The sequence below is a fragment of the Myodes glareolus genome, chromosome 9, assembly GCF_982192425.1.
Source record: "Myodes glareolus chromosome 9, mMyoGla1.1, whole genome shotgun sequence".
Lineage (NCBI taxonomy): Eukaryota > Metazoa > Chordata > Mammalia > Rodentia > Cricetidae > Myodes > Myodes glareolus.
This window is the reverse complement of record NC_142034.1, coordinates 51630903-51644482: the sequence shown is the minus strand read 5'-3', so window position 1 is coordinate 51644482 and position 13580 is coordinate 51630903. Positions and strand designations below refer to the sequence as shown.

Genomic DNA, 13580 nt, shown 5'->3' with positions numbered 1-13580 from the left:
AAGGTTGAGTATCCCTATTTGTTGATGGTTGTTCAGCATGTATAAGAAAAGTACTGCACAGGTAGGATTGAACACATAAGCCAGGCCCAGAAGAATAATTCAATTGCTAGCCCATGAGATAGAAGCCAGGGGTTGTCGCCATGAGAAACAACAAAATGCACAGAAACTGCAGAAAACACAGAAAGAGTACATGCATGTTCTGTTAGATGGCCCATCTTTCAAAATTTAACATGGAGAATACGTTTTTAAAAATGATGCAAATTTGTATCTTGAAATAATTCCATGTGATACAAGCTGGTATCAAGCATCTACGTGCAACTTCCTACACATCTCTAAGTAAATGTAATAAGCACTGGATTTAAGTTTCATTAGGGGTAATGCTCAACCACAGCTACTCTTTCATGAGGAAGCAGAATTTGATTAACACTTCCCAGACAAACTGTGGTAGGAGTCTAGCAATTACAGCCACAATGTAAATAAATAAATGAAAAGTGAAAATTGAAAAAGAAAACCAAGCCTCTTTCTTCAAATAGAGCTAGAACAAATGAGTATCAGCAGCTTTTCCTCAAACCACAAACTTCTATCTAAGACAGACCATAATGCTAAACATTAAAGCTAAAACCAACCAACCAACCTTATACTTCTAGAAGAAAACAGTATCCTCTCATCTCAGTGGCAGGCAAAGGTTCCCTGGGCCACAAAAAAAACAAAACAAAACAAAAAACAACAACAAATGATATACAAAGTTGACTGAGGTTTTATTAGAATTAAAACTTTAACATCATTGAGAGAGGAAGTAGTTAAGCTACACAAAAGAAACATATGACTGCAAAACATCCACTTGAGTAGAGTGGTGGCTGTCACCAAGTGGTGTGTGTGTGGCGGGGATTGGAAGTAACCACTGATACATACATAGGGTTGTTTTCGGAGGTGTCAAAATAAACGTTTTGGAATTGAGGAAGAAGTAGCTAACAGTGGTCAGACAATTATGAATATAGCAGTTATTTAAAAAAACAAAAAACAAAAGGCAGTGCTGAGAAGATAGCTCAGAGGTACAGTGTCTGCTGAGCGTATGCAAGGTCCTGGGTTCAATCCTCAGCATTGCAAAATATGAAAAACAGAAACAAAATAAACCAACTCAAAACATATATTTGACAAGAACTTATGACTAGAACACACAAATAATCTGTATAATTAAAAAATAAAAGGGCAACCCAATTAAAAAGCAGCAAAAAGATTTTGAACATCTCATAAAGAATTATATACTATAGGCTACTAATCACTTGAAACCTATCCCTGCAGGCACACACCCATACTTAAAGGTAATAATAAAGCTTAAAATGTATTAAAAGATGGTAAAACTGAAATACCAAGAAATATTTTGAGGACACAGTGTAAAAGACCGACACTGCTGGGGGCAAGCAAGGGCAACTCAATGACACAGGAGTGGGCATGGCTCAGCTCTTTGGCAACAGTCTGGCAGGTTTTTATAAAGTTTGATACACTTAGCACGTGACCTGGCAAGTCTACTTCTTAGGTATTTATCCAAAAGAAATGAAAACTGATGGTCTACACAAAGACTACATATTAATATGTTTATGGCAGATTTACTTAAGACAGGGTCTGTGCAGGGCTAGCCTGGAATTCATATGCCACCCAGGATAGAACTCTTGATTTTCCTGCCTCAGCTTTGGACTACAGAAATCTGTCACCAGGCTTGTTTTTAGATTCATTATTTGCTTTTTAAAATAAACTTTCGATGCATTTACTTTTATTCTGTTTAAGGGTTTGCCTGCCTGTGTGTATGTACACTGTGTGCCCGCTGCCTCAGTGGTCAGAGAGAGACCCAGATCTCCAGGAACTGGAGTTACAGACTACTGTCAGCCATCATACGGGTGCTGGGAACTGAACTCAGGTCCTCTGCAAGAGCAACAAATGCTCTTAAACCACGGAGCCGTCTCTCCAGCACCTTCGCTTTATTCTTAATAGCCTCAAACTAGAAGAAAACAAATATAAATCCACTGGCAAACATGCTAATTAGATGTGGTATGGACATTCCAAGGAATACTTCTCAGGAAGAAAGAGGGAAGGGAATAGGGAGAGGGATGGGGTGTAGCTAGTAGGGTAAATGGACCCCAAGATGTTTACAATCAATAGTTGGATTCTGTGTTACCTCCATTGCAGAAGGGACTTTAAGATCTCGAGATGAGTGGGCAGAGTAATCTGTATATGTGATTATAGATATCTTTACAATAGGCAAACAAAGGAAGGCCTGACTACTGGAGGAAAGGCGACTGAAACATACCATAGAAAAAGACCCTGGATAACAAGGCCAGGCTGGGGAATGGCAGCAGCCGTAGAAACTGGGAGAACAGTACAGAACAGACCCTCATCTAGGCATCCAGAAGGAACCAGCCCTGCCAGCATCTTTACTTCTTTTTGAGACTCATTTCCAGCTTTCTGATCTCTCAAACTATAGAGACTAAATCTGTGTTGATTCAGTAAGCTGTGGGTGAGAAGTGTTCTAAGCTTCTATTTGCTATAGTAGCAACAGGAAATCAGCAACAATGGACTATAACATGCTATGTTAACTGGAAGAGTCTAACAAGAACACATTCTCCCAAAAGAGGTTTGCACTTACTCAAACCTCTAGATAGTCAAAAAGGCTGAAAAGTAGTATTGCCTAAAGTTAGGGCATTGACTGGGAAGGACATAGGAGATATTTCTGCTGCAACCATGTGTGCTACATCTAGACAGGAGTTGGGGTAAAAAAACAGATCTGTCAAAACTCCTCAAAAGACACAGTTAAGATCTGTGTGTTACATGCAAATTTTTTTCTAGTTAATAAATTTGTGAATTTGTGTGTGTGTGTGTGTGTGTGTGTGTGTGTGTGTGTATGAGGGGGGGGGAGGAAGGTGTAAGAATGCAGGCACTGGCATGGCATGGAGCATGCCTGGTGGCCAGGACAACACTAGATGCCAGTCAGGGCCTTCCACTTTGTTTGAACCAGGGTCTCTCTTGTTGCCTATGCCAGGCTAGCTGGCCCTGGGAGTTCCTGTCAATTCTCCTGTTTCAGTCTCTCACTAAGCCATCTCCCTATTCCTTAAATAAATCTGACCTCAGAAAAGCAAAACAAAACCATAAATAAATAAGAACCTCAAGCTGACACCGCATATGTGGACTCAAAAGCATGGCTATCTGGTGGTTTCCTTTAAAACATTTTACAGTTTACCTTGAATTACATCTGAAATGCAAAACTGGGACTAACTGGGTGCTGAGGCTAAACAGTGGCATGGTAACCTTACAGTTACAAGGTCAGGATTCTGGTCATTATTGGCAGTTTTTCTCAACCTTTCAGTAAGTTTGAAATTTTTCAGAGTAAAATATTGAGGGTCGGGGAAAAACACCTACCAGTTCTCTCTTCGTGCGTCCATAAGTGAGGGTCAGCGTAAACAATTTTATTATATCTTTGGCGAACTGTCTCCTGGTATTTCTTTAAAAAAGAAAGTTTAATTTATGAGAAAAAGTAAGTTTCATTATAAACCAGAAGTAGTAAGTGTGGGAACAGCTCAGCAGACAGACACTGATGAGAACAGGTGTCTACTGGGCCAGGAAGTGAGCAGCTCATGAGGGAAGCCTAGGAGAAACAGCGTGACTAACATGACTGCACCTTGGCTAATCTGTCCCCTAGAGCTTGCTGTCATGGCAGACACATGACCCCTGTCCTTCTACAGACTACCTGTATTTTCCTCTTCATTAGTTTTGTGTTTCAACAGACATATGCTGGCTCTTTCTACTGCCTAGGATAGCTCAGGTCTAGGCAGTTACTCAAAGAGAGGGGAAGTGATTTAAAGAATAGGACAAACAATATGTCTTTAAATTTTCAAAAACCACCAAAAATTATCTTCTTTATAATTTCCTATTTAGTAATGAGGAAGAACTGAGTTAATCATGATGTAACTAAAGCAAAAATGCTGAGTGTAGGGTCAGACCCGAACAGGGTGTTCCAGCTCTCTCAGCATTTATGACCTTGACCACACCATTTCATCACTGTACTTTGGTTTCCTGTTCTTGAATAATCCAGTAGGATGTTTCCTATCTGAGATCTAAAAGTTTGTAGGAAAAGGGAGTCATTCTAAAAGTATTAGTCTGGAAATTAAAGAGGGTAAGGACATCTGTGTTTGACAGGGTCACTACAGCAAGGTAGAAGAGGCAACTGAATGGTGTCTATAAATTATGGATGCAAAAGTCAATGGCCCAAACTGTGGGACCAAGTCCTGGAATCTATGTTTTTGGAATTAAAAGTCTCTGTTAACAGAGTGGTAACGGTACAGACCACTTATTGGGTTATGTTTGCTAAATACTGTATATCTTCTTCTACTCTCAAAAAAACCTACTTATTAGACAGGGTAAGTGACTGAACCAAGGTACACTTAGTTGGCAAACAAAACTTGGATTTCAATGTAGGACCCTGTGGCTCTGTCATACTGAGTGTCAGCAGCATGATCAGGAGCAGAGGTGAACCCCCACTGGCAAAACACACCAGCAGACCCAGACCTTACTTCCATTTCCTCCATCCGGAGCATCATGGTCTCTAGATCGGGGCTCTCCTTTCTGTTCCCCAATGTGGCTGAAGTTTCTAACCCCAAGGTCTTATCCTGAGTCATGGCCCTTAGCTCATGAGCAGCATCTTCCAAACAGCCGTCCAGCTGATGAACATTTCTGGATGCATAACTGACACCTGAAGCCTACAAAATGAAGGTAGAAAGGGTGAAAAGGTAATAAAAAAGGACCGAAAAATTAAAAATTATTGTTAATCATTAGAACTCCAAAGCACAGAGGTCCAAATGGCAGACATCCTATGCCAGAACAACTTCTCAGTCAGCACGTAGCAAAAGCACAAGCCAACACAATCCTTCTCAGCCGCTTAAGTGACTGCACTAACCAAGCAGTGCCTTACTGACAACCAACCATTTCACCTGCCTTGCTGACTGGTAGAGCATGTATCTCTTCGGCCACGTATGGGAAAATGTACCCGATTTTATACATCACACATTCTAGGTGGTAGAGAACATTCTCTCCTGACTTTGTGTGCTTTAAATGAACAAAGTACTTTACAGTGTGCAAAGCATTTCTCCAATGTGCACGCTCTCTCTCTCTTCTTTTGAGACAGGGTCTCTACATAGCCCTGGCTGTCTTGGAACTCACTTTATAGATCCAAGCCAGCCTAAACTCACAGAGATCCTCCTGCCTCTCCTTACCAAGTGCTGAGATTAAAGGCTTCTCTCATCACACCCAACTATTTTTCTTGATCCTAATATAGGTCTATAATCCGATCTGCATTTTAGAAAAAAAACTATTAACTTCTGAGCAAAAAAATGAGACATTCCTGGGAGGAAGGACTGGTTCTGCCTGTCAACTCTGGACAAGTTTACTCAGCCTCCCTGGGCTTGTCTTCTGTCTCTTCATTGCTTTTCAATACAGGGTTTCTCTGTACAGTCCTGGCTATCCGGAACTCACTCTGTAGACCAGGATGGTCTCAGACTCTTAATTTTTAAAAAATATTTTCACTAAAATATAATTACATAACTTGCCCCTTCCCTTTTCTCCATCCAATCCCTCCCACACCCCCTCTCTTACTCTCTCTCAAAGTGCTAGCCTTTATTTCTTTATTCTGTTACACATACACCTATATAAACACAACCTGCTGAAGACTCTTAGTGTTGCTTGTGTGAATATGATTTCAGGGCTGACCATTTTGTATTGTGAGGGCCCACAGAGTTGTGAGTCTGTTCCACCTTGACTGGAGGTCAGAGAGTTTGAGCTTATTTTTGTTCTCTCAAAGTTGCTGTCAACAGGTGTATGTAGTTACAAACAAGAGATGCTGACCTAGGGTGTGGTTACTTAGTATTCTGGGTTAGAGGTAGATCTGCTCCATCTGGACCAAAGATCAGAGAAATCAAGTCTATTCCTTATATCATGTCAATAAAGTCTGTTGCCTCCTCCCTCCCACTTTGGGGTGAAATATGTAATCATGTAAAAAATAAACAAGGCAGATTCAGCATTCACTGGCTGGCCCTCCCAAGGCTGTACTGTGTTTCTGTCTCTTATTTCTCTTATATCTCTGTTCCTTTTGCTTAATAATTATAATCCTTACGCTCCTACCCTGGAATGAGTTTTGTCGAAGCTGATCCTCGACAAATTATCAGTTGGGGTGCTCATCCCTGGGAAAGACTAATTCTCCCTCTCTCAGCAGTCATTAGCTGTCTGATTATTTTTAACACTGGTTATTGATCTACAGCCTGAAAAACTCCTTGCAGTGAGAATGTTTCCAATAGCCCAGAATTCTAAACAAGAGCTGGATTTTATCTTTCAAACAATTGTATCAAAGATAATTTATGGTCTACAAAGTAATTTGCACAAAAAAGGCTGTTTTACTCATAATACTTATATATGTCTGCTTTACTGTTAGTAATCCATTTCATTTTCCTTTCATATTGAAATGCTTTATAGAGCTGCTTTCCTAGGTTAGGTGTTAGCCCATTACTTCAATGGGAGTCTAAAAGGGGCTTTTAGTGGCCATGAGGCACAAAAACCACCAAGCCATTGACACATCTGAGACTATAATGAACAATGATGGCTTAGTTCCTGTCCTAGTAGCGTGACTTCACATGGGACTCCAACACAAAATAATAACATAAAAAATGGAAACAATGTACTGGCTTTTGGGGAGCCTAGTCTGTTTGGATGCACACCTTCCTAGACCTGGATGGAGGGGGGAGGGCCTTGGACTTCCCACATGGCAGGGTTCCGTGACTTCTCTTAGGACTGGAGGGGGGGAGGGCCAGTGGAGGGAGTCAGAGAAAAATGGGAGGAGGTGGAAATTTTTATTAAAAAAAATTTTTTAAAAATTTAAAAAAATGGCAACAATGAAGATACAGCTAAAACCCTGCCTATTTGGTGTCATTGGTTGAACAGTCTTGACCTACAGTCTTCCTGCTCCCAAGGCCATTGGGCTACTGCAATGCCACCCCTGCTTCCTCCTAACTCCTTTATACTCTCTGCCTGCTACCTGTCTGGAGCAACTGGCAAAGCAAGTACCTTTCCTCAGCTTTTAGAGGACTAAAGGAATGCAACTTGCACCTTCTTCTCTAAAGTCCCTAAGTCCAGGCAGACAGGGATAGTCCCCTAAACATTAAAAGCAAATCCTCCAGAGGAAGATTAGCCTGAACAACAACAAAAGAGGTTTTTATTTTCCTCAGATGCTTTCATTTCTTCCTTGGACCTTCTTTCTTTTCTGTTGGACCATGGTCATGTACTGGGTACTCAAAACTTGCTTGCTTAACAAAAACATTAGGCCTTAAAAAGAAAGGAAATTAGGCCAGTAATGAGCCAAAGTAGGCTGGATGGGAAAGAAATGAGGGAGTCTTCTGCCTCAGGCCATCAACATTCAGGGCCACAGTTTATCTACACTCTGTCATTATGGGGAGAGATAAAAGTGCACCAACAAAAACTTGTGGCTCTAGAGCTGCCTGTGAGCTGTGTGCAAGGCCCCTGCAGATACAGAACTAAATATACACTCTAAGAATTAACATGCCACATATGAAAAAGAATTTTCACTCTCCTTGAGTAGGATAATGTAGTGTTTGCAAAGTAATCTGCATATCATTTTCCTTTGACTGGAGACATTATCATGTAATAAGACCAGAATCCCAACACCACACACCTGTTCTGCAGGCTGGGATGCTGCTGCTGCTGCTGCACTTGGTAACAGACGATCCTTCAAATGACTATCTGCCTCCACAGAAGAATTAACTCTCTATTAAAATGGACAAATACATTCACAGATTATAACAATTTACAACTCGGAATAAGTCATGTTGCAGAATAACCTGTGCGGAACAATTCAGCTATAATATGCTTTTGGCAGCAATTAGAGCACTTGGTCCTTGTGAAAACAAATGTCCTGTGTTGTTTTTGGTGCTCCAGGCAGTTTGTAATCACTCAACTTTGTAAACACTGCCGGAGTAGCTATGTGCTGCTTTGCAAGTCATTCAACCTGCTTGTGCTGTATTCTTTTTCAGGAGTCAAATGAGGGCACTGCACAACTCCATCTCTAGGAGCCCTCTGAGGTTAATAATCCTACAACTTCTTAGACTCCGAATGCCATTCAACCAACTAAGATCATAATTCTTACATGACTTCATCTATAAGCCTGCAAACAGCATGGCTTCTCTTTCCAGGGTAGGTCCGTCAAGGTGTCACTACTGCATCTCTACTGCTACAGAAGGTGACATGAAATCATGGTATGCTGTAAGTCACTTCATCTTTGAGAAACTTCTAGTTTGTACAGAGAAGTGTACCAAATCCCCCCTCTCCTACTGTAAAATAGCCAATAATTCTAAGTTACCAAGGTTACAGAGACCAGCATCCAGGGGATGATTAAGTAAACACCATCATTATTAATAGATTGAATTGGAAAAAATGGAAAATTCACTCTAAACTCCTTCCCCAAGTTAAAATGTCAACCTTCTCAAAAACAGTGCTTGCTTCTCTTCCCTTTGCCTATACCCTCTCGTCACCTCCCTCCCCCAATCCACACAGAGGACATGTGTGTGGTAGTCTGGAGGCTGTGAAGGGCCCTAGCAGTGAAACCCTATTCTGTACTGCAGGTTCCCATCATTGAAGACACTTGGCTCTCTTAAAAAGGGTCAGTGTGACCTAAGTAACAAACTCCTTTCATTTCAGAACTGCCAAAGGCAAGGAAATGAGATGAATCAGTTACCTGGGCCTTGATCAAGAGGGGCTTCAACCGCTCCAGAACTGTCGCTTCTACCTTGTCAGCTAACTGGGTAGCAGAAACACTGTTTAGAAGTAAAATAGAAAATTCAGAAGCCAGAATGCCCTATTGTGCACATTTTTCTAACTCCTCAAGGTGAAGGCAAACCAAGTGATGACAAACCACAGTGCTCCTCCAACCACAATGGCTGCATGCATCCCCTGGGGTCTTGTGAAAGACAGATTTGAATTCAATTGCTCTGAGTTAGACCAAAATCCTACCCCCTTCCCCACTCTCTCTGTCTCCCTTCCTCCTCCCCACTCTGCTTAGAGATGAGCATGTGGCTCTCAGCTACATCTCCCACACCACACCTGCCTACCACCATGCTCTCTGCCATGATAATAATGGACTAAGCCTCTGAAACTGTAATCAAGCCCCCAGTTAAATATTTTCTTTTATAAGAGTTATATTGGTCATGGTGTCTCTTCACAGCAATAGACTTCACAGTGACTAAGACAGAAACCAAAACATACAAGAAGCATACAATGCCCATCAAAATCCCAGGAAAATTCTTCAAAGACCTCAAAAGAATGATACTCAACTTCATTTGGAAAAGCAAAAAACCTAGGATAGCCAAAATAATACTGGGTAATAAAAGAACTTCTGGAGGCATCACAATTCCTGACTTCAAACTCTACCACAGAACTACAGTACTGAAAACAGCCTGGTACTGGCATAAGAACAGACAGAAAAACCAATGGAACCGAATAGAAGACCTGGATATCAATCCACACATCTTTGAACACCTGATATTTGATAAAGAAGTAAAAAATATCAAATGGAAAAAAGAAAGCATATTTAAGTGGTGCTGGTATAACTGGATATCAACATGTAGAAAAATGAAAATAGATCCATATCTATCATCATGCACAAAACTCAAGTCCAAATGGACCAAAGACCTCAAAATAAAGCCAGCCACACTGAACCTTATAGAACAGAAAGTGGGAAGTACACTTGAACGCATTGGCACAGGGAACTACTTCCTAAATATAATCCCAGCAGCACAGACACTAAGAGAAACAATTAATAAATGGGACCTCCTGAAACTGAAAAGCTTCTGTAAAGCAAAGGACACGGTCAACAAGACAAAACGACAGTCTACAGAATGGGAAAAGATCTTCACTAACCCCACATCAGACAGAGGTCTGATCTCTAAAATATACAAAGAACTCAAGAAATTGGACACCAAAAGATCACATAATCCAATAAAAAAATGGAGTACAGACCTAAACAGAGAACTCTCAACAGAGGAATCTAAAATGGCTGAAAGACACTTAAGGAAATATTCAACATCCTTAGTCATCAGAGAAATGCAAATCAAAACAACTCTGAGATTCCATCTAACACCTGTAAGAATGGCCAAGATCAAAAACACTGATGACAACTTATGCTGGAGAGGTTGTGGGGAAAAGGGTACACTTCTGCATTGCTGGTGGGAATGCAAGCTGGTACGACCCCTTTGGATGTCCATGTGGCAATTTCTCAGAAAATTAGGAAACAATCTTCCTCAAGACCCAATACTATCACCTTTGGGTATATATCCAAAGGATGCTCAATTGTGCCACAAGGACATGTGCTCAACTATGTTCATAGCAGCTTTGTTTGTCATAGCCAGAACCTGGAAACAACCTAAATGCCCCTCGATTGAAGAATGGATTAAAAAAAAAATGTGGTACACTTACATAATGGAGTACTACACAGCAGAAAAAATAACGGCAGTTTGAATTTTGCAAGAAAATGGATGGAGCTAGAAAACATTATTTTGAGTGAGGTAACCCAGACACAGACAGACAATTTTATCACATGTACTCATAGGTAGTTTTTAAACATAAAGCAAAGAAAGCCAGCCTACAAACCACAATCCCAGAGAATTTAGACAACAATGAGGATACTAAGAGACACTTACATAGATCTAATCTACATGGGAAGTAGAAAGTAGAAAAAGACAAGATCTCCTGAGTAAATTGGGAGCATGGGGATCTTATGGGAGGATTGAAGTGGGGAGAGGAGAGGCAGGGAAGGGAGCAGAGAAAAATGTAGAGCTCAATAAAGATCATGGAAAAAAATACAAATAAAAACTTTTATTTTTAAGCTTTGAAAAAAAAAAAGAAAAAGCATACAACCCAGCAAATTCACTCTGGGAACTTACGACAGTAAAATAAAAATACATCACACAATACATGCATGTTCATACAATCTTTAGTCATATTATTATTATTATTGCCATACTAATGACAACCAGGATGTCCCTCAGTTGTTCACTAAGATGAGTTGTTACCATGAAACCCAACTCACCAACAGAAAGAATGAACAAACAATATATGGAGTGACCAGAATGATTCTCCAGAGAATTACTGCAGGAAAAAAAGGCCAATTCTACGGCAGGCGAGATGGCTCAGAGCCTAAAGCCATTTGCTGTCAAGCTTGATGATCACAGAGTTTGAGCCCCATAATCGAATAAGAACTGACTTCTGCACGTAGGCCTCTGATGTCCATATGTACACTATGTACACAATGATACAATATTCCCCTCTCATTGGAATAAACAAACATTTAAAAAGCCAATTCCAGAAAGTTATACACTGTAGAATAACAATCTTGAAACAAAATTATAAAAAGAGAAAGCAGATTAGTGGCTGCCACGCTTTCTGAGTCAAAAGGTGGCTGGGGGCAGTAAAGAAGTATGTGTGGCTATGAAAGGGCAACATGGCGGATGTTGTGGTGATGGGCATGTTCCTGGCTGTGGCAATGCCTGCTAATCACATGTATCCTCACTGTGTCAATAAATATCTACATCCTGGTTATATGTAGTCAACAGTTTAAGATGTTACAGTAGTAGCTGAGAAAATGATTTCCCAAGATTTTTCTGTATTATGACAACATTGTATGAATGTTGATAATATGAACCTGATAATAAAATTGTATGAACCTGATAATAAAAGTTTAATATTAACAAATTTTCCACTAAAAATCATTTCTAAAAAGAATTCTATAATAAGACTAATAGTGAGTGAGTATGCAAAATTAGCAAGTATAAGCATAGAAAAGGCATTTTTAAATTTGAAATGTCTGGAAAAAGAACTCTTTTCCCTCTAATTAATTATTGTTGTTATTGTTGTTGTTGTTATTATCATCATCATCATCATCATTATTATTATTATTATTTTGAGACAAGGTCAAGCTACTGTAAAATGAGTTGGCCTCACGGTAATCTTCCTGTTTCAGTCTTCTAAGTGATGGGATCACAGGAATATACCACCATGCCTAAGTGATGGGATCACAGGACTATACCACCCTGCCTAGCTCACTCTCTCAAAGAAGCTAAATTAGAGGACCTGGAGTAGGCTTCTGCAGGAGGTGAAGAAGCCATTTTGCCCTCACTAAGGTGGCTGTGGTGGTTGAATGAGAAGGGTCTCCATAGGCACACACGTTTGAACACTTGGTCCCCAGCTGGTGGCACTGTTTTGTTTGGGAAGGATTAGGAGGTGTTGACCTTGTTGCAGGAGGTATGTCACTGGGTAAGGGCTTTGAAGTTATCAAAGCCGGTTTACGTGTGTTTGTGTGTGTTTGTGTGTGTGTGTGTGTGTGTGTGTGTGTAACAAGATGTGAGTTCTTAGCCATTCCTTCATGCTGCCATCATGTCTAATTTTTGGAAACTGTAAGCCAATTAGATGCTTTCTTTTATAAGTTGCCTTGTTCATGGTGTTTCATTACAACAACAGAAAAGTAACTAAGACTGTGGTGAGTCTTAGTGTTGACTCATCAACTTAGTGTTGATGTAAGAATACATCAACATTCACAATGGTACCCACAGGGTGGGTTTCAGAAAGTGTGCCAGCTGGACACTCAGAAAAATCTGAAATCTGAACTCCAGATGTGCATACAGATAGCAGGCTCAACAAAATCATTTGAGTCAAATGAATGTTCCTATTATATCTGCATGCATTTGTCCAGAAAATAAGGATGTGGAGTCAAACAAGCTCTATACTTTGGTAATCTATATCCTTGTTACCACATTTAAAAACCTACAGACAAAAAAAACCAAACCAAAACAAACAAACAAACAAAAACATTAAGAACCAAACCACCACCCCTGCATCCCTCCAAAAAACCTACAGACAATCAATGTGAATGAGAACTATCTGCAGTATCAAATAAAGTTATAAAATTGCAATTAAAAGAAGCTAAATTAGGCTGTGCTTCATCAAAACAAGCACACAAAGAGCAAGAGGACATGACAAGGAAATCCATGAAGCAAATCTAGCCTAGATGCTGGTCTTGTCTTTCCTGATGCTGATGAAGCTTATCTCTAGGACCTATGTGCTGAGGGTCCTCACCTCATCCCCACAGGCTGCCCAGAGAAGCTGAGAAAGCAGAGCACGACCAGGCAGCTCACTCTCCAGACAAGGTTTCCAGAAGTTTAGCAGAGCTGCTTCGCCTACAGCCCAGATGGTAAACCCTGTCTTGTCTGCCATGGCTCGCTCATGCTCTTGCTCTCTGATTCCTGGGATGCAGCTCTGGAATACTGTTGAGGACAGCTCAAGTCAGGTTATGACCCAGATCCTGCAACCGAGTCTCCTGAGTCTTCCTCTAGCACTAGCAAACTGCCCTTCCTATACTCTGCTCTATTGGTACTTCTGTTTCCAAAATTCAGGTTGTTGACAGAAGCGCATACACAGTAGTAGATTTGTGAACAAGGGTAATGAAAAGATTAACTCAGCAATCATCAGGACTGTAGGTA

General features: G+C 40.5%; 1 protein-coding gene across 8 annotated transcripts in view; it reads right to left on the bottom strand.

Moving 5' to 3' along the window:
* Kiaa0753 (KIAA0753 ortholog) overlaps window positions 1–13580 on the bottom strand; it is a 53887-nt gene that overhangs the window by 7109 nt on the left and 33198 nt on the right. For 5 of the 8 annotated variants that reach the window (XM_048448648.3, XM_048448647.3, XM_048448651.3 and 2 more), the window contains 4 exons: window positions 8786–8864; window positions 7727–7819; window positions 4563–4748; window positions 3412–3493 (listed from right to left, as the gene is read on the bottom strand). In XM_048448648.3, coding sequence (XP_048304605.3) covers window positions 3412–3493; window positions 4563–4748; window positions 7727–7819; window positions 8786–8864 — 440 coding nt within the window. Of the gene's footprint in view, window positions 1–634; window positions 691–3411; window positions 3494–4562; window positions 4749–7726; window positions 7820–8785; window positions 8865–13580 lie in introns of all 8 variants that reach the window. The other 3 variants (XM_048448653.3, XR_007234815.3, XM_085695255.2) reach the window with 3 other exon arrangements.